Source organism: Thamnophis elegans, chromosome 2, assembly GCF_009769535.1.
Source record: "Thamnophis elegans isolate rThaEle1 chromosome 2, rThaEle1.pri, whole genome shotgun sequence".
In the NCBI taxonomy this organism is placed as follows: domain Eukaryota; kingdom Metazoa; phylum Chordata; class Lepidosauria; order Squamata; family Colubridae; genus Thamnophis; species Thamnophis elegans.
Window position 1 is genome coordinate 168692854 of NC_045542.1, and position 18503 is coordinate 168711356.

Sequence of the window (18503 nt, forward strand, 5' to 3'; positions counted from 1 at the left end):
GATCTACCTACACCTCCAAAAGCAAAAAATATGTTTATTAATTTGGCTCAAGAAGTTGCTACAGAACTTATGTTAAAAAATTGTTTTGTATGTGGAGGAACCACTATGGGAGATCGCTGGCCATGGCATGTACAAGAAGCAAATTATACTGAAATAGCTCCATGGAAAGGGAACTTCACCTTTAATAACAACTTCAATGAAACCTGGCAAGTTACCTCTCATATAATAGGTCACATATGTTATACCAGAAATAAAAATAATAAGACTAAAAGAAATAAACCTATGGGATTTATAAAATGTTCTAATGAGTGGGAAAATAACACTTGGGTTTCACAAACTAATATGACCCAACCTGAAAACTCATTGCTGAAAGTAACTAAGTTAAAAGGGCTTTCAGACCCTGAAAATGATACTATTGTGTGGAATTCACCTGATGGGTTATATTGGATATGTGGTAATTTTGCCTATAATATGTTACCCGCAGGTTGGTATGGGTCATGCATTTTGGGGGCAATTCAACCTTCTTTCTTCCTAATGCCTATAGAGAAAAAACAGAAATTGGGAGTCCCTGTATATGATACTCTTGAAAGACGAAAACGATCAATAGATCTCTCTAAAGGGATAAAAATAGGTAACTGGAAGGATGATGAGTGGCCCCCTGAGACAATTATTGCATATTATGATCCTGCGACGTGGGCACAAGACGGATCATGGGGATATAGAACGCCGATATATATGATTAATCGTATTATTAGATTACAAGCTGTATTAGAAATAATTACAAATGAAACTGCATTGGCATTAACTAAGCTTGCAAAAGAAAGTGTATTGTCAAGAACTTATATTATGCAAAATCGTTTAGCCTTAGACTATTTGCTCGCTGCCGAGGGCGGAGTGTGTGGTAAATTTAATCTTAGTAATTGTATACAAATTGATGATTCTGGAATTGTAATAGAAAAAATAACTCGAACTATGATACAAACTGCACATGTTCCTGTACAAACTTGGAAAGGCATATTGGACACTGATGGATGGCTTGGAGGTATTTTTAACAATTGGAAGCAAGGATTATTTTTTATCGGAATGATATTTTTGGGATTAACTATGTTGCCATGCATAATACCATTATTGAGATCCACTATGCAAAGTATTGCAGACGCTGCTATCCAGAAGCATCACACATTACTAATAAGTGTCAACACATCAGAATTAATAATTCCTGGATATCCAATGGAAGGGGGATTTGTGAGAAAGAAACAACCCATGGCAATTGCCCCCTCCATTTAAAAAATAAAAAAGGAGGAAATGTGGGAATCTGCCCCATAATTGGCCAGGTAGATTAGCTGTGATCAAGAGAATAATAAACTATTTGAATTGATCCCAGTGAACATTTGCCAAGAGCCATATGGAAAAAACAGTCCTGGGAAAGCTTTTAGATAAGGAAGCCGAATTCATTTCAAGTGTTTATGTGAATAGCAATACACAGATACACACAGAGATGAGAGGCCTCTATTATCTGAGATATAAACACACAGAATTAGCCTTGCATCCTTTTGCCGCCTCGTGTAACAAATTAGTTACTCCCAGATGCCTAATGTAGCTCTCTGTGTGATTTACAATTCTATACCTCCTAATTTCTCCTTATCAAAGCAACAGTAAAACCTTTTGTTCCTCCTCCCTGCCATGATGTGTAATCAAGAAGTGATTTGTAACATACTGTGAAATCCTTTGTTTGTACTAACTGCTGACTAGTTTTCTTTGAACTTTCCTAATAAAGGGGCACTCTAAAAGAATAGAGATTTGCCATTTCACCCAGACTGCAGTGTGTGTGTGTGTCTCATTACCAAAGCAGCCTAGGAATCAGAATTCGTGATTTGGACCATCGGATTGGGAGAATTCTTGCTTTTCTCAATGCAAGCTTATTCTTTCATTTGGGATGCATCCAAAGCTTTATAAGGGGATAGTTTAAGGTAAAGGTAAATTTAAAGAGAAAAGGCAAGAAGAAAACACAAGTGGTTTTGGATGAGTTTTTTTTTTTTTAAAGGGAAGGGTTTAAAAATTCCCTAACAGGACAACAATTACCCACCAAATTAAACTTCCACAGAGGCAATTATCCGTGAAGGTTAATATACAATTCAATAATTAACTATTACATACCATGTGTATTATCAGTAAGTGAAATGGAAAGAAAGATGAATTATGAATAAAAGAAAAAAGAAATTTTAGCTTTCCAACTCTACTGGGAAAATGGTTGACATATAAGTTGGGCAAAGAAAAAGAAAAGGAACTAAAATTTACCTGTGAAAAGGATTGGGCGGCCTATAAATTTAATAAATAATAATAATCATAAACAGCTCAGGTGTGTTATGACTTTCATTCCTGAACCTTGGACCTACTGACAACCAGCTGGCCCTTGGACCAACCATTTTATAGATGGGCGGCTGTAAAAATGTGAGGAATATATAAATAATTCTGTCATCACAGGAGAATAACAGGAAGTAAGGAATTAATGTAATATATTTGCTAAGATGACATTCCCCCCCCCCCCAAATAAGATAGGTCTCCAGAGTGAAGTTGCCACAAGAGCCTTGGAGTGTTTTCATCCAGAGTGAAGATCATTTGAGGTCTCTGATCTGGAACCTAGAATCATTCAAAGGGACCTCAGAGGTCTTCTAGTCTAACTCTTGGCTCAAGGAAGGAGGGACCTTATAGCCATGATGGCGAAGTAGAACCCTCTGTGCGGGCACGTGAACTGTTGCCCTAGCTCAGTTCCGCTGCGCATGCGCGTGAACCTCCCACCGGCCAGCTTGTTTTTGGGTTCTGCCGTGCATGCGGGGGGGGGCACATGCGGAGGACACGCATGCATGCGTGTGGGACAGGGTGCACGCGCAGGAGATGTGTGCGCATGCCCAGGGGTGGCATGTGCAGGGGTGTTGCCCATGCATTACATTATGGGTGCGCATGCATACACTTTTGGCACTCGGAGCATCATCCATCCCTGCCTTATACCATCCCAATCAAACGGCTCTCCGGTCCATTTTTTTTTGGGGGGGGGGGAGAGTTTTATTGTTTTAATTAAACAAAAACAGAAAAATAGAATAATCTTTCGTTACATCTTGTAGAAAGCGTGTCGATTGGTTACAAATACATTTCGTGCGTTTCTTCCACAATCCTTACATATACTTCATTGAAATTGAATTGTACATTTTAAATAACAAAAGAAAATTTATGTATTTTACTATTACTGTACCACAATTCTCATTTAATTACAATTATTTAAACATGTTTTTATCTAAAATCATTTGTATTTAAAGACACAACAATAACATTACCCCTTATTTACATATTCTGAAACAAATTCAGTTAGTAAGATATCTAAGCATTTCCCCCCCTTTCCCTCCCAACTCACAGTTTAAAGCTTATATCCAATTTGCTTTTACTAGTATAACACACACACACACATATATATCATTAAACATTATCCATTATCCAAGCTGTAAACAAAAATTTATTAATAAAATTTATAGGTCTTTTCCCTAAGTCCCAAATTACAATTTATATCCAAGTTATTTTTACTAATTAAGGTTATCATTTCATTATTATTGTCGTAGTTAATTATATGTTAACTGTCCAGTCCATTTTTTTATCCCACCAGTGATGGAGCAACTTTTCTCCCCTTTGCTAAAGCGGGGTGGGTGGGCGTGGCCAGCGCTGTCGCATCCAGGCCGTGGGTGGCAGGTTTGACAGCGCTGTCCTGAACCATTTCAGTCAAGTGACTGTCCAGCTGTTCCACTGGTTAATGGTCCTCACGGCTAGGAAGTTTCTCCTTCATTCCAGGTTGCTTCTCCCCTTGATCAGTTTCCATCCGATGTTTCTTCTCCTGCCTTCTGGTGCTTTGGGAAATAAGTTGACCCCCTCCTCTTTGTGGCAGCCCCTCAAATACCAGAATACTGCAATCATATAGTCCTTCTTTTCTCTAGACTGGCCAAACCCAAATTCTGCAACCATTCTTGATATGTTTTAGTCTCCAGGCCTTTAATCACCTTAGTTGTTCTCCTTTGCACTTTTTCCAAAGTCTCAACGTCTTTTTTGTGATGTGGTGAACAAAACTAGTTGCCGTATTCAAGGAGTGTAGTATAGGCAGAGGTTGGGGGCAGGGTTGGGAGACCCCATGGGTTTCTGGGGTGGTGGTCAGGAGGAATTCTGGGAATTGAAGTCCACATAAAATCCAGGTGACTGAATTTGAGAAACTTTCATTCGGGGCTTTTACATTGAGAGTCGCTAAGGGAGTGAAGAGTAGGATAGGTGAGTTCAACCATCCTCCCAAGATGGCTGAGGGGCCTTCCTGCCTTTCTTTGTGCTGAAGAAGGGCAGGGAATATTTGAGATTCAGAGTAAATCTGGTGTCTGGTGCCTGGGAAGGAAGATTTTCAGAGGCTTACCTGGGTTGCTGAAATGAAGAAAGGTGGGGATAATCTTCTGCAGCCCCACGGGTAGTCCTGGGTTCAAATCCCATTCCTTCTCAGATGGCTGGGCTCTGGGAGGGGAGGAGGAATTTCACAGTGGGGGATGAGCAGGAAGATCCAGGGAGGCTTCATGTCTTCATTGCTGCTCCCTTCACTCTCCCCATTGCCTTCCCACATCTCCCTGCCATCGATTTGGGTTTCTCTGGATTCCTCCTTCTCTAGGTCCTACCGCCATTTTATAAAATTTCCATTAACATCTGCACATATTAGCAATCCATGCTGGTCCTCCATGAGGTGAAAATATGTTTTTCTGTGACTGGGAAGTTGGGGTTTCCTGCTGCTTTGGGGCTTCTGGTCTGCAATCCCCCCCCCTTTCTCCCCATGGGGCGACTGCAGCCTCCTTGGGGCAGAGTTTGAGCAGCCCAGAAAAGAGTCTGAGGAGGACTTGCTGGAAGGGGGTGGGATCAATTTCAGAGGCAGAGGATTTGGGGTTCCTGCTGGCCCTCTAGCCTTGCTTTCCCTTCCCTCCGTCATCCCAATTTCCTTCTCCTCCAAAAGCTTTTTTGTCTCACTTGTTTCCTCCTTTTATCCCATGGAAGATGGGATTTCCCCCTTCTTCCTCTGCCCCCCCCCCAGTTCTCTTCCTCCTCCTCCTCCTTCCTCCCCACAGCCTGAAATTGGGCTCTCTCTGTCCTCCATAGTATCAGGGTCCTTGACTGAAGCCCCCTAACTCTGCCCCTCTGGGTTTCTTCCAGGTTCCTCTTCACATTCCCTCAAATATTTCCACACCGCCATCTCGGACCCCAGTCAGGGCCTGTTCCATTTTGTCTCTCTGGGGTACGTGGATGGCCAGGTCTTCACTTCCTACGATAGCCAGAGCAGGAGGGCGAAGCCTCGAGCCTCCTGGATGGAGAAGGTGGGGAAGGACGACCCCACATACTGGAACAGAAGCACCTTGATAGGACACAACAATGAGGACTGGTACAGAGAAAACCTAGAGATTGTGAGGAATCGCTACAATCTGAGTGAAGGTGAGTGATGGGTCGGGTCGGGTGGCTCCCCCTGTCCCATATTCCTCCCACCCCAAAGAGTGGGAGTGGGGAGAAAGGGGGTCCCTCTCAGGGGAAAGACTGCTTCCACACTTTTTACTTTTAAATATGTTTATTGTGCTTTTAAATTAATATAAGATTATCCTTGTCCCTATAACTGAGGTTTTCTGCAGATTACAGGTACTAAAAAATCTTTAAAGTGAGTGAGTCTGTGTGTGTGTGTGTGTGTGTGTGTGTTGAGAACAGACCAAAATCTCCTTCCCTGGACTCTTCAACTGAGAAAAGGGGAGGTCCTGGCCTTGGGGGCCATCCTGCTGTGGGGGAAGAAGGGAATAAGAGGTCTCTACATCCCCCTCCCCCTCAATCAGGTGGAGCCTAAGCAGATCCTGATGAAAGCTGGGTTTTTTTAAAATTTAACTTAATTATTTATTAAATTTACATGCTCCAATTTCTAATGTGACTTGTCCTTCCGCTTCTTTCATCCATGACCAAAACTGTTGATTCTCCAGAATCCAAAGAGCTGCTCTGTCTTGTTGGGGTTCATTTCTACAGGTCTCCCCCTCCCCCTCCCCAAAGTAAGTGGATCCTAAGAAGATCCTGGTGGAAATCGGTTGTTGTCCTTTTGACTTATTCCACCCTGGAGAAATGAAGTGAGGATCCACCTGAGAAGACCAGATTCCGGTCTCATCCCATCCAAGAGCAAACATTTCAGGCACCCCCTTTTTGGAGGGGCAAATGGAGGCCAAACCTCTCTTTGCTTCTTCCTGGTGCAAAAAAGTCAGCGAGGGCAAGTGGGGTGGGGGCTTTTGTGAGGGGGCCGGGACCACGCAGCATCTGTTCTCAGATGTTGGATAACCATTTGTCTGAAATGGTATATAGGGTTTCCTGTCTAGGCAGGGGATTGGACTAGAAGACCTCCAAGGTCCCTTCCAACTTTGTTATTCTGTTCTGTTCTATCTTTCCCATCTTGGGGGGGGGACAGAAAAGAAAGATCCCCCCCCTCTGCATTTGGGGGCCCTCCTGAGTGGGTTGGTCCCTCAGGCTGAACTCTTGCATTGCCATCTGTTTCCTGTGAAGGGGCAGCCCTTACTCTGCAGCCCCCCTTCTGCCATTTTGGGGGTTCATAAGTCTCCCTTCAAAGGAACCTTATTTAGGGAGGGGGCGCAAGGAAATGTGTGTGTAACTAAAGGCTTCCTTTGGCTGAGGTAAACCTTCTCCTCAAACATCAGCCGCTTTTCATTGTTTCATTACAACAACAGGCGGCCCCACTTCTCTGGCTCTCCCCCTGCCCCACCTCCAGAGCTCTGCCGATTCTGCCCCTGATCCCCGAGGGTCTCCCCAGATCCCTCCAGGCCTCCTGCTGGCCTCCCAGGGGAGCTGAGCTGTAGACCTGTAGAGATGCATTAATAGTCTTCTTATACTACTAATAAAAAAAAATGAAACTTGCTTTTTCAATGTTACCCCTGTATTTTGTTTCACAAATATTCAATTCTGTGCAAAACATGAGATAAGAACACATTTCTTCTTCATCTGAAATAAGACAATTTCTGTCTTAGCTTTTGATGTGTGTGAAATAAGACAGAGCTTGTTCTCAGAAGTTGAAAACTGCAGCCAAATATTCGGTGCCTTCCTGTGAATGGCAGGAGACAGAAATCCAGAACTATTTTTCCCATGGGAAAAGATCAGGAAATCTCCTCTCAAGGGCAGGATCAGACTGCAGCTCCCAAGGATCTTCTTCTTTCTCCAAAGGGAAGTTCTCAGGCTGAGCAGAAGATGCAGAGAAAAGATCCCCTCACCTGTCATTCCTGGGTATGGAAAAGGAGGGAAAGGACTGGTCAGTTTAGTTCAACTCTACTTCCAGGTGGTTTTCCCTTAGATTTGAGAGTTCCTGGTGTCCTTCCTCCCTCTCAAGCACAAACAGCAGGAGAAACATTTCAGGATTTCATTTTGCTTTTTTCAAACATTCGGTTTTCTTTTAAATCCAAGAATCTGTTTAGTTGAAGTCAAAATATCTTCTCCAGGGTCTTGCAGAGCCTGTTATTTCAGAGGTCAATAACCCTTTGGGTCTCCAGATCAGACTGGGCCACTTGCTGCTGTTGCTAAGGAAAACAGTCCTTTGCACTAAACCATGGTTTGCTTCTGCTTAGTCCAAAGTGGGAACTATTCCTTTTGACCTGGTGATATTTGTAAATGTAGATCAAGCTTTATGGTCACAGAGATCCCTGCAAACTTGTATAAATCAACCAGATCTTCTTTGGGGCCATGAGATTCTCATTCCCTCTTTGCAGCTGCAGGTTCAGGCAACTGTTTCCCCTCCGGGATCCCTTCCTCCCCGCCCCCACAAGAGTCTCACCGGTGGAGGAATGACAGAAGGAAAGATGGAAGGGTCTCTGTCCTTCCGTTTCTTCTCCAACTCCTTCTTTCTATGTCTCCCTTGGGATCCTCTGCTGGCTTTTCCAGATTCCTTTTTCCCTTGGGAGCTTCAGGGGTTCCGTCCTGGGGGGGGGGGTGGAATTCAGGGAGGCAGGTGGAGGGAAGGGAAAAGGACAGTTAATGATTGGGGCTTCTTTCCCTTGAATGCTGGGCAGAAAATGGGGGTGTCAGTGCCTGTGTCAAGGTCACTTCAGGGAGGGGGTCTCTATCTTCAGGACTCCCCAAACCATCCTCCTCTCTGTCTTTTAGGCCTTCACACGTTCCAGAGGCTAATCGGCTGTGAGCTACGGAGAGACGGGAGCAAAGGAGGATTTTTCCAGTATGGCTACGAAGGGAGGACCTTCATCACCTTCGACAAGGAGACCCTCACCTGGGTGGCTCCCGACCCCCTGGCCCAGATCACCCAGAGGAAATGGGATGATGATCTAGAATGGAATCAGGAAAAGAAGGCCTACCTGGAGGAAATCTGCATTGAGTGGCTGGAGAAGCACCTGTCCTATCGGAAGGAGACACTATAGAGTACAGGTGAGCATCTGGATCCACATTTTCCTTCTTTATGGCTGGATCTCTTGTACACATTCAGCCCCTTTTGGTTCCTGATCTTTAGCCTGGTTGCCCTGGAATCATCCTCCTCCCCTTCCAGCACCTCTTCATGTAGACCCCCCCTCTCCCCTAGGTCTACCCCTCCCCTCTGGGGTCCTTCATCCCTCCGGGATCAGCTGGATGAGATTAGGATCAATGGGGGAATTGCAAACAGGAGCCCACACTGATGATTGCCCACAGGCCCCCCCCGGCCTGGGGAGGACCCTCTCTTTCTTCCATTGGAATCAACCTCTCTTTGCCCCCCCCCTTTGAGAGACAAAATCTGTTTTCCCAATTGATCCCTGTGAGATTCCATTTGATCTCTCTTCCTTTTAAAATTGGGGTTGTGTCCCTTGGAAAGAAGCCTGGAGCAGCCTCAGATTCAGGGGAGCATAACTAAGTGGTGGGAGATTTTCCTGCCCCTCCAAGTTTCCCATCCACCTTCCAGGCTCTGGAGTGGCTCAGAGTTAATTCTGGGGTGCCATTTCTGCAGAGACCCCAAAGGTGACGGTGAGCAGCCGGACAGAGGTGGAGGATGGGATGGAGACGCACATCTGCCGTATGGACGGCTTCTACCCCAGGGAGATCGATGCCTCCTGGAGGAGGGATGGGAAGGTTTGGCTGGAAGAGACCTTCCATGGGTTTCTTGCCCCCAACGCGGATGGGACCTACCACTACTGGCTCAGCATCCGGATCGACCCCAAAGAGAGGAGCCGCTATCGGTGCCATGTGGAGCACGACGGCCTGCAGGAGCCTCTGGACTTGGAGCTGAAGAGTGAGAGGCTGCAGGGAGGGGAAGGCAGACTGGAGGGTGGTGGGAGAGAAATCTGAGCCCAGCTGTGTCCAGATGTGAGCATAGCTGAGCTTTCATCCATTGGTCCTTCCAGTGTTTGAGGCAGGTGAAGCTGCAGGGACCAGACCATAGAACTGACTTCTGGTGATGGAAAGGACAGAATCCCATCCCAATCCTTGGCCGATCCTGATGAAATTCCCTCAGATTCTCTCTTAGGCCTTCCCTGTTTCTTTTCTCCAGCAAAAGAGCAGAAATGACGCTGAGCACCAGAGACAGATTTCCTTTTGTTTCCAATCCCCAGAAAGAACCAGAATCAGGAGGAGTCTGGGAGCCCCTTTTCTAAAGGAAGATTTGGACTAAAATGGATGAAGTGCAGCTGCCTTCAGGAAAGGCCGAGAGAGGCTGGACTGAGGCATCCGGAGTCAGAAAAGAGTCTGAGTTTTTTCCCATCAGAGACTAACATGGTTTTCCTGCTTTGAAGCTCAAAAGGTCACTCTGGGTTGCTGCTCTAAGAAAGAAGTTGTCAGGGTTCCAAATAGCATCCAAAATTAAATCAGAATCCAAGGCAAAATATTGCTCAAAGTGCCAATTTATTCAGAGAGCCATGTTGGCACATCTGGGAAAACCTGAATCTGAAAGCTTCCTGGTTTTCCCCACCCAAATGAAAGTTCACGATCTTGCCCCCACACCCACAAGTCCATCCCATGGTCCAATCTCCCACTTTCATGCTGGCAGTTCCACCCATCCAGTTCCGGTCAGGTGCAGAGATGCAGAGACAAAGGATGACCTTGGCTTTCTAGAAGGAATTTTGTTTTGGCTACACATTAAGTAACTCCATACAATCCCCCCATTTTCCCACAATAGAAACGGCATAATAGAATAATAGAAAGTGTGGCAGGCCAAAGATCCAAAAGAAATATGGCTGCAGGCCTGACAGAAGTTGCACAATATTTTATGATATGATACATGAATTCCTGATGCTCTTCATAAAACCAAGGAAAAAACCCCTCTCAGAGAACTCTGCATATGTTCAGAAGTGTCCTTAACGTACACTGGATTTCCAAAGTTGCAAAATTCAAATTTAAATTTTTTATTGATGATTGTTACCAGGATACAAGAAATATTCAAATGTAATTGTTTTGCTGATATCCCAGGCAGAATAAAATATTCCTTTTATTTTTGTTGTTGTTTATAGCAAGCATAGCAATAGCAATAGCAAGTTAGACTTATATACCGCTTCATAGGGCTTTCAGCCCTCTCTAAGCGGTTTACAGAGTCAGCATATTGCCCCCAACAACAATCCGGGTCCTCATTTTACCCACCTCGGAAGGATGGAAGGCTGAGTCAACCTTGAGCCGGTGAGATTTGAACAGCCGAACTGCTGAATTGCAGTCAGCTGAAGTAGCCTGCAGTCCTGCATTTAACTACTGCGCCACCTCGGCTCAGCATCCATTCACAAGTGGCAAGGTTGCTATTCAATGGGAATCCTGAATTTTGTGCAAGAGAAATTTAAATTTAAAGTTCCCTCCTCAAAGCTGCTCCCTTCACCCCCAAGCAATCCCAATTTATAATGCCTTGGTAAGACCATCCTTGGAATTCTTCATCCAGTTTTGTTTGCAACGATATAGAAAAGACGTTGAGACTCTGGAAAGAGTGCAGAGAAGAGCAAGAAAGATGATTAGGAGCCTGGAGGCTAAAACATATGAAGAGCAGTTGCAGGAATTGGGCATTTCTACTTTAATGAGAAGAAGGACTGGGGATGACATGATACGTTCTGATCTCTCAGGGGTTGCCACAAAAAAGAGGGAGTCCAGACCTAGAACTGAGGAGAAATTTCCTGACAGGGAGAAGAATTAATCTGTTGGATGACTTTCCTTCAGAGGTTGTGGGTGCTCCATCACTGGAAGCATTTAAGAAGAGGCTGGAGAGCCACTTGTCTGGAATGGTATAAGGTCTCCTGCTTGAGCAGAGGGTTGGAATGGAAGACCTCCAAGGTCCCTTCCAACTCTGTTATTCCGTTATTCTATTTCTGCCATTTGTGGGACCATCCAGAAGTTGGATATCACCATATTCCATTTTTCACGCTGAAGTTCTAGAAACACAAATTATAATTTTATGGTATTTCTGGACTGGCCAAAGAAAATGAAAGTGTGTACTTGAAAAAAAGGCTTTACTTTAAATAATAACATGCAACAATAACATGCAAACATGAAGAAAAAAACATACAGAGCTGTCCAATTCCACTCAGAGTCATGACAGGACATTGGAGCAGCCAATAAAAAGAACAAAAATGTTTTTGTTTAACAAATTTTGTTTATATTATTGGAGATGTTTTTGTTTTGGAAGCTGCTATGAATCAGCAGATGGCAAAGGGCTGTTTTTGAGTGGAAAAGCCAAAGATGAATTCAGTTGCCTTCATGCTGGGCTGGTGTGAGAAGAAGGCAGCATCCTGAGGACACGTCCTCTAACAACGGATAGCAAGGCGCCTTCATGTTACCTTGAGAAGGACCCAAAAATGAGCCCATGGAGTTTTTAATTTGGGGTGTTTCCAGCTTTCACCTCTTTAGGTCTCTTCCCTGGTTGGGAAGATTGTTTGGGCTTCTCCTTCAATGATCTGCTCTTTCTCCCAATTCAGAACCAACCAATTCAAAATCCAACCTGGGGCTCATCATTGGCTGCGTTGTGGCTGCCCTTGTCCTGGCGTGTGCGATTATTGGGACTTTGATATTCCTCAGTAAGTATCTTTTTGGGGGAGGGGGGGTAATGGAAAGAAGATGGGAAATTCCTCCCAAATCCCACCCTTTGGGGAGCTTCTTCTGGACTCCCTTCTGTTCTTCCAGCCCTCTTGGGAAACAGCAGCAGAGAAGGATTTCCATGGAAACCTTCCTCCCCTCCCAGCTGTTCCTTCTGCTTCCCCCATTCCCTCCATCCATCTCGGAGGCAGCAGGTCTCTCTTGGGGCAAGTCAGGAGATACATTTGCATTATATTTCTGTCTTGATTGATGGGACTAAGTGACAGTGAAGCATCTGGGGTTCTTCCTCCTACAGAGGGAGAGTTTGGATGATCTCTGGTGGATTCTTTTGAGCTTTTACTGATTTTTATTTTTGCAGAAAAACGTCAAGATGACTACAAAGCAGCACCAAGTGAGTGAATTGTCTTCTTTACATGTATTCTCCAACTTAGAGCAGGGACCAGGGACACCATTATTTGAGAGACACGTATGTATGTATGTGTCTTCCTCTTCATGCTAAGAACCAGGCTGAGGAAGTTGGGGCCCCTTTTCATTACAGCCAGGCTATTAGTAGAAGTGGAGTCCTCTAGGAGAAACATCTGGAAGAAGGGACCTTTAAGAAGATGAGAAGACACAGGTGGTGGAAGGTCCCTCTGACTGAGGACATGCTCTGTTCCCCAAGTAGGCCGAGAGGAAAGGCTTGGCCAAGTGAGAGTCAGAAGCTCCATAAAATTAGGGATGAAAAGGGGGCATTTTGAGGGAAAAGGACCTTTGGGGGATGCCAGCTGGATCTCCTCTTGGTCTCCTGTCCCAAAGACTCACAACTGGTTACAAAAATAAACTTTGAATCTATCTGTATCTTTTTAGGCCAGCTCTGCCTTTTGGCTTTGTATGATAGAAATAATAAATTTTAATAATTCTTTCCAATGCCTTTTAACCAATGCAGTTTGATCCAAACTCTCTCCATGTTATTTGTGCATTTTTTATTGTGTGGGAGAGAGAAAGGGAGGGAGGCAGCTGGAGTCAGAAAGAGCTGAGCTTCCTATAAGGAGGGAGAGAGAGAGACAGACAGACATCCTCCCTCATCACCTTTTTCTTTCTTTTCCAGCAAGTGACAGAGGATCCAGCAGTTCAGACCAGGGTGAGTTGGAGGGAGCAGCTCCTGCATGAGCCATTCTCTCCCTTTGGAAGACTTTGGGGGGGGGGTGAAAAGAGGGGAAGGCCCACACTTTTAAAAGACCTTCCCCCACAATTCATCCTCCCTGGGGTCCCTCTGAGTCCGGTTCTAGTGGAATAATAAGAATAACTGCACCCACTTTGGGTTAGTGCTAAGGGCTCCAGGCAAGACTCTGAGTTCTACTTAGGCAGGAAAGCCGGCTGGGTGTCACAAAATCCTCTTTCCCTGCACTGGTTGATTCTGCAGAGGAGGAGAAGAAACTTTCGCTGTTGGATTCAGGCAGAGGAGGCAGCCTAGAGTCTGCATGGTGGAGCCTTGGCCCCTTTGGAGGAAAGGGCCTCAATTCACAAAGGGGAAATAGAGAAACCACCAGTGAGGCCATCATCCCCAGTGGTTAGAGACTCCTCTGGTGGCATAGCTGAGACCTGGCTGACTCTGGATGGGGGGTTGTTCCATTCTCAGAGATGGGCCCAGATGGGTTCAGGGTTTGGGATCCCAGCTGAGACCCCAGGCAGGATTGGTGGGTTACAGGGGTCATCGGAGAATCTCTTCTGGCACTCAGGAGGCTCCCACCCTACAATTCTGGTGGTGATTTCCTGTTTCTGACTCTGGGATTGTTGCTACTGTACCAGCCTCCCTGATGCACGGCCAGCTCCCTGCCTCAGCTGCTGGACCTAAAAATGAGCCCATGGAGTTTTTAATTTGGGGTATTTCCAGCTTTCACGTCTTTAGGTCTCTTCTATGATTGGCAAGATTGTTTGAGGTTCTCCTTCAATGATCTGCTCTTTCTCCCAATTCAGAACCATCCAATTCAAAATCCAACCTGGGGCTCATCATTGGCTGCGTTGTGGCTGCTCTTGTCCTGGCGTGTGCGATTGCTGGGATCCTGGTATTCTTCAGTAAGTATCTTTTTTGGGGAGGGGGTTGATGGAAGGAAGATGGGGAGATTCCTCCCAAGTCTCTCCCTTTGGGGAGCCTCTTCTGGGCTTCCTTCTGTCCTGTTTTCCCAGCCCTCTAGGGGAGCATCTGAGATCTCTGTCTCTTGCTGGGACTCCAGTTTCTATTCAGCTGAGTCTGAGATTCAGGCAGTCCTGTCTCCTTCTGAGTTGGGAAGAGGCATCCCAGTTCCTTTGTCCCTTTCAAAGGCTTTGGTCAGAGAGCAGCAGAGAAGGATTTCCATGGAAACCTTCCTCCCCTCCCAGCTGCTCCTTCTGCTTCTCCCAATTCCCCTCCATCCATCTCGGAGGCAGCAGGTCTCTCTTGGGGCAAATCAGGAGATACATTTGTATTTTGAAGATCTTTCTGTCTTTACTGATGGGACAAAGGGTCTGAGAAATACGTCCTGAGGTTCTTCCTCCTATGGAGGGAGAGTTTGGATGATCTCTGGTGGATTCTTTTGAGCTTTCACTGATTTTTATTCTTGCAGAAAAACGTCAAGATGACTACAAAGCAGCACCAAGTGAGTGATTTGTCTTCTTTCTATATAATCTCCAACTAAGAGCAGGGACCAGGGACACAATTATTTGAGAGGGATGTGTGCATGTATGTGTTCTTCTTCATGCTAAGAACCAGGCTGGGGAAGATGGGCCCCCTTTTCCTTACAGCCAGGCTGTTCTTGGAAGTGGAGTCCTCAAGGAGAAACATCTGGGAGAAGGAACCTTGAACAAGAGGAGAAGACCTGGCTGGTGGAAGGTCCCTCTGACTGAGGACATGCTCTGTTTCCCAAGTAGGCAGAGAGGAAAGGCTTGGCCAAGTGAGAGTCAGAAGCTCCACAAAATTAAGGGAACAAAAGGGTGCATTTTGAGGGAAAAAGAGCTGTGGGGGATACCAGTTGGATCTCCTCTTGGTCTCCCATCACAAAAGCTCTCCAAGTACAAACTGGTTACAAAAAGAAACTTTTAGGTCAGCTCTGCCTTCTGGCCTTGTGTGATATAAATACAAATTTTAAGAATTCCTTCTGATGCCTTTTAGCCAAAGCAGTTTCGTTCAAACTCTCTCTGTGTATTTGTGTGTCTTTATTTGTGTAGGAGAGAGAAAGGGAGGGAGGGAGGGAGCTGAGTCAGAAAGAGCTGAGCTTCTCCGTCTATAAGCCAAGAGACACAGAAAGACAGAGAGACATCCTCATCCTCTTTTTCTTTTCTTTTCCAGCAACTGACAGAGGACCCAGCAGTTCAGAACAGGGTGAGTTGGAGGGAGCAGCTGCTGCATGAGCCATTCTCTCCCTTTGCAAGACTTTGGGGGGATGAGGGGATGAAAAAGGGAGAGGGTCCCACTTTTTAAAGCCCCCCCCTAATTCATCCTCCCTGGGCTCCCTCTGAAGCTGCTTCTGGTGGAATAATAAGAATAATTGGAGCCACTTTGGCTTAGTGGTGAGGGCAACAGGTGAAACCGTGAGTTCTAGTCCCACCTTATGCATGAATGTCACAAAATCCACTTTCCTTGCACTGGTTGATTCTGCAGAGAAGGAAAACTCTCCCTGTTGGATTCAGGCAGGGGAGGCAGCCCAGAGTCTGCGTGGTGGAGCCTTGGCCCCTTTGGAGGAAAGAGCCCTCCATTCTTTGAGGGGGGAATAGGGAAACCATCAGTAATGTCATGATCCCCAGTGGTTAGAGATTCCTCTGGTGGCATAGCTGAGACCTGGCTGACTCTGGAAGGGGGGGGTTGTTCCATTCTCAGAGATGTGCCCAGATGGGTTCAGAGTTTGGGATCCCAGCTGAGACCCCAGGCAGGATTGGTGGGGTTACAGGGGTCATCGGAGAATCTCTTCTGGCACTCAGGAGGCTCCCACCCTACAATTCTGGTGGTGATTTCCTGTTTCTGACTCTGGGCTCACAAGTTGGGATTGTTGCTACTGTACCAGCCTCCCTGATGCACGGCCAGCTCCCTGCCTCAGCTGCTGGGGCCATCTCAGGGTTGGCATGAGGTTGCCCAGGATTATGGCCCTGGGAGTCCTCAATCTGCCATCCCTGGGTTTGGCCTCCAAAGCAGCCCAGGAGTTCATGGCTGGCATCCGGGGTCCGACTGGAGACAGAGATCACACACTGGACACGATCTTGTCAGACCAAATGCAACAGGATCTGATGGGAGATTTTGTTTTCATTTTAGTGTTTTAAATATTCTACATGGCATTTCATTGAATTTTACTGTGAGCTGCCTACAGTCACCTTAATGAGATAGGTGGAGATGGAAGTTTAATTAATAAATCAATAAAAAGCTTTATGTCCTCTGAGAAGTTTGGGAAGCTGAAGAGGTTGAATGGTGAAGAGAGAGATTTCTCCTCCTCAGAGGATCCAGACATTCATTCATTCTGTGTCTTTCTCTCCAATCCAGGGAGCAACCGGACTGTTTAGCAGCCCCCTTGCAGGTGAGTGGTCTCAGTGGGGGCCGTATGGGGTGAGAGGGAGGGGGCCTTTGGGGTCCAAGGACCAAGTGAGGGTGAAGATGCTTTGGGAATCCCTCTTCTCTCTCCTATTCACCTCAGACACTGGAAGGTGAGGAATTTGGGGGAAGGGGCTTGGGGGAGGGGTCTTCCTGCCCCCAAACTCTGATCCTCTGGCACCTCTCAGGCTCTGACTGTCTTGATCCAACCAACCCTTGGATACTTCCTCCCTCCTCTTTGCAGGGGAGACGCCCAGCATGAGGAGAGAGGAGAGAAGATGGGATCGGACTCCTTCTGAATTAGGCCGGACTCTCAGGAGGAGCCCTTCAGGCCCTTCCTGCATGCTGGAACCAGGAGAGATTTTGGGGTCTTTCATCACTGCTTTTATCACTGAATCAATAAACTGTTTCTATTATGGTTGAGGAGCAGAGGAGAAAAGAATATATTGTGTGTTACTAATTGTGCAATCAAAAGATTTCAAATTGGGTTTCGTAGATAATGGTTTAAATAGGTTGCATAACCCCCTTAATGGGCTTTTACTGATTAGTCTTAGTGGATAGAGGTTGGAGGCTAAAGGTGATGTTTTAGAGATGGGTTTATAGAGAATGGAGTGAGGAATCGGATGAAGAATTTCTTGGTTTTACTTTAAGAAAGATTGATAAGTTGTTAATTTTCATTATATTTTTGGGGGATGAAAGTGGAGTTTTCTTTTTTTTTTCTCCTTGTGTTAGTTTTATCTGTTTAATGTGATCTTCGATGAAACTATTGCTAAGAGAAGTGTGCATTTTGAGATTTTTGTGGCTAAGTTAGTTAATGTATTTTTAATTGATTGTTGCACGGTTATTTGACCATATATTTCATAACACAAAGTTTGACAATCCATATACTGAGTGTAACATTAGACAGTGATTTTTTAATAGATTGGCATTTATGGCTTTTCATGATTTAGAAAAACGGATGATGAAATCAATTGTCAGGCTGCTATCCCCTTAACAATTGCACATCTTTAAATGATTAAATCTTTAAATCAATAAAGGATTTCTTTTCCTCGTACTTGATTGCTGTATCTTTGGGGAGGTTGGAATTAAGAGGGATTCTACCCTCCTTGTTGATCAGAGACCCCGATTCCAATTTCACTTTGAGTGATGGGAAGGGGGAGGAAGCAAAGCAGAATCCAGAAGGGGGAAGAACTGGGGGGGCTCCTGTGGGCTCCTTTGGGGAGGAGGCAGCCATTTTGCTCCTGTGTCCAGAGGTTCCTCCAGCATCACCAGTTGATCTTGTGTAAAAGGGCTACCTGGTCTTGGCTTGGGGGTGGCAGCAAGAGAGGCTGCCTCTCCCTCAGATCCTCCTTTGCCTCAGGCTGTTGGCCAAGTGGCTGCTCTCTGAGCCTCACCCAGGGGCCCTTCGGGAGATGGGAGCTGAATGCCCAGCCAGAGCCCTCCTGGTCCCCTTGCAGAAGGGCAGCTTCTCCTGCTTCTGGGAGATCCTCTCTGGGCTCCTCAGCTGCCCTATATGATGCAGTGGCCCAAGAGTGGGGAGACCCCTGATTGATGGGAAAGATGTCCCCCATATTACAATGGTTGCTTTGGGGGCACGGAGGAGTGAAAAGGATGGGGGTCTCTCCAGGGTGAAATCTACTTACCTTCGCTACTGGTTGGCAAATGTGAGCGTGCGCACGCCACCTCCACGCATGCGCAGGGCCTTCCGCGCATGCACAGTGTCCAAAACAGATATGATGGCATCTGGGTGGGCGGAGCCTGTTACCGAGTGCGCCTGCAAAGGTAAGTAGAACAGCGAGTGGGGGGGGGGGAATCTGCTGTGCCACAAGATTTAGATTAGCTGCTTTCTAGCCAATATAAATCGTATATCACAGCTGATCCTGGGAAATACCAG

General features: G+C 45.9%; 1 protein-coding gene across 2 annotated transcripts in view; it reads left to right on the plus strand.

Annotated features, from left to right (window-relative positions):
* Positions 1–17110, plus strand: part of LOC116503412 (major histocompatibility complex class I-related gene protein-like) — a 187185-nt gene extending 170075 nt beyond the window's left edge. Inside the window, exons 6-8 of one of the 2 annotated variants that reach the window (XM_032209815.1) lie at positions 13163–13195; positions 16562–16595; positions 16854–17110. In XM_032209815.1, the coding sequence (XP_032065706.1) occupies positions 13163–13195; positions 16562–16581 (53 nt within the window). In that variant the 3' untranslated portion in view covers positions 16582–16595; positions 16854–17110. The remainder of the gene's footprint in view (positions 1–13162; positions 13196–16561; positions 16596–16853) is intronic. The other variant, XM_032209814.1, reaches the window with a different exon arrangement.
* Positions 17111–18503: the final 1393 nt, after the last annotated feature.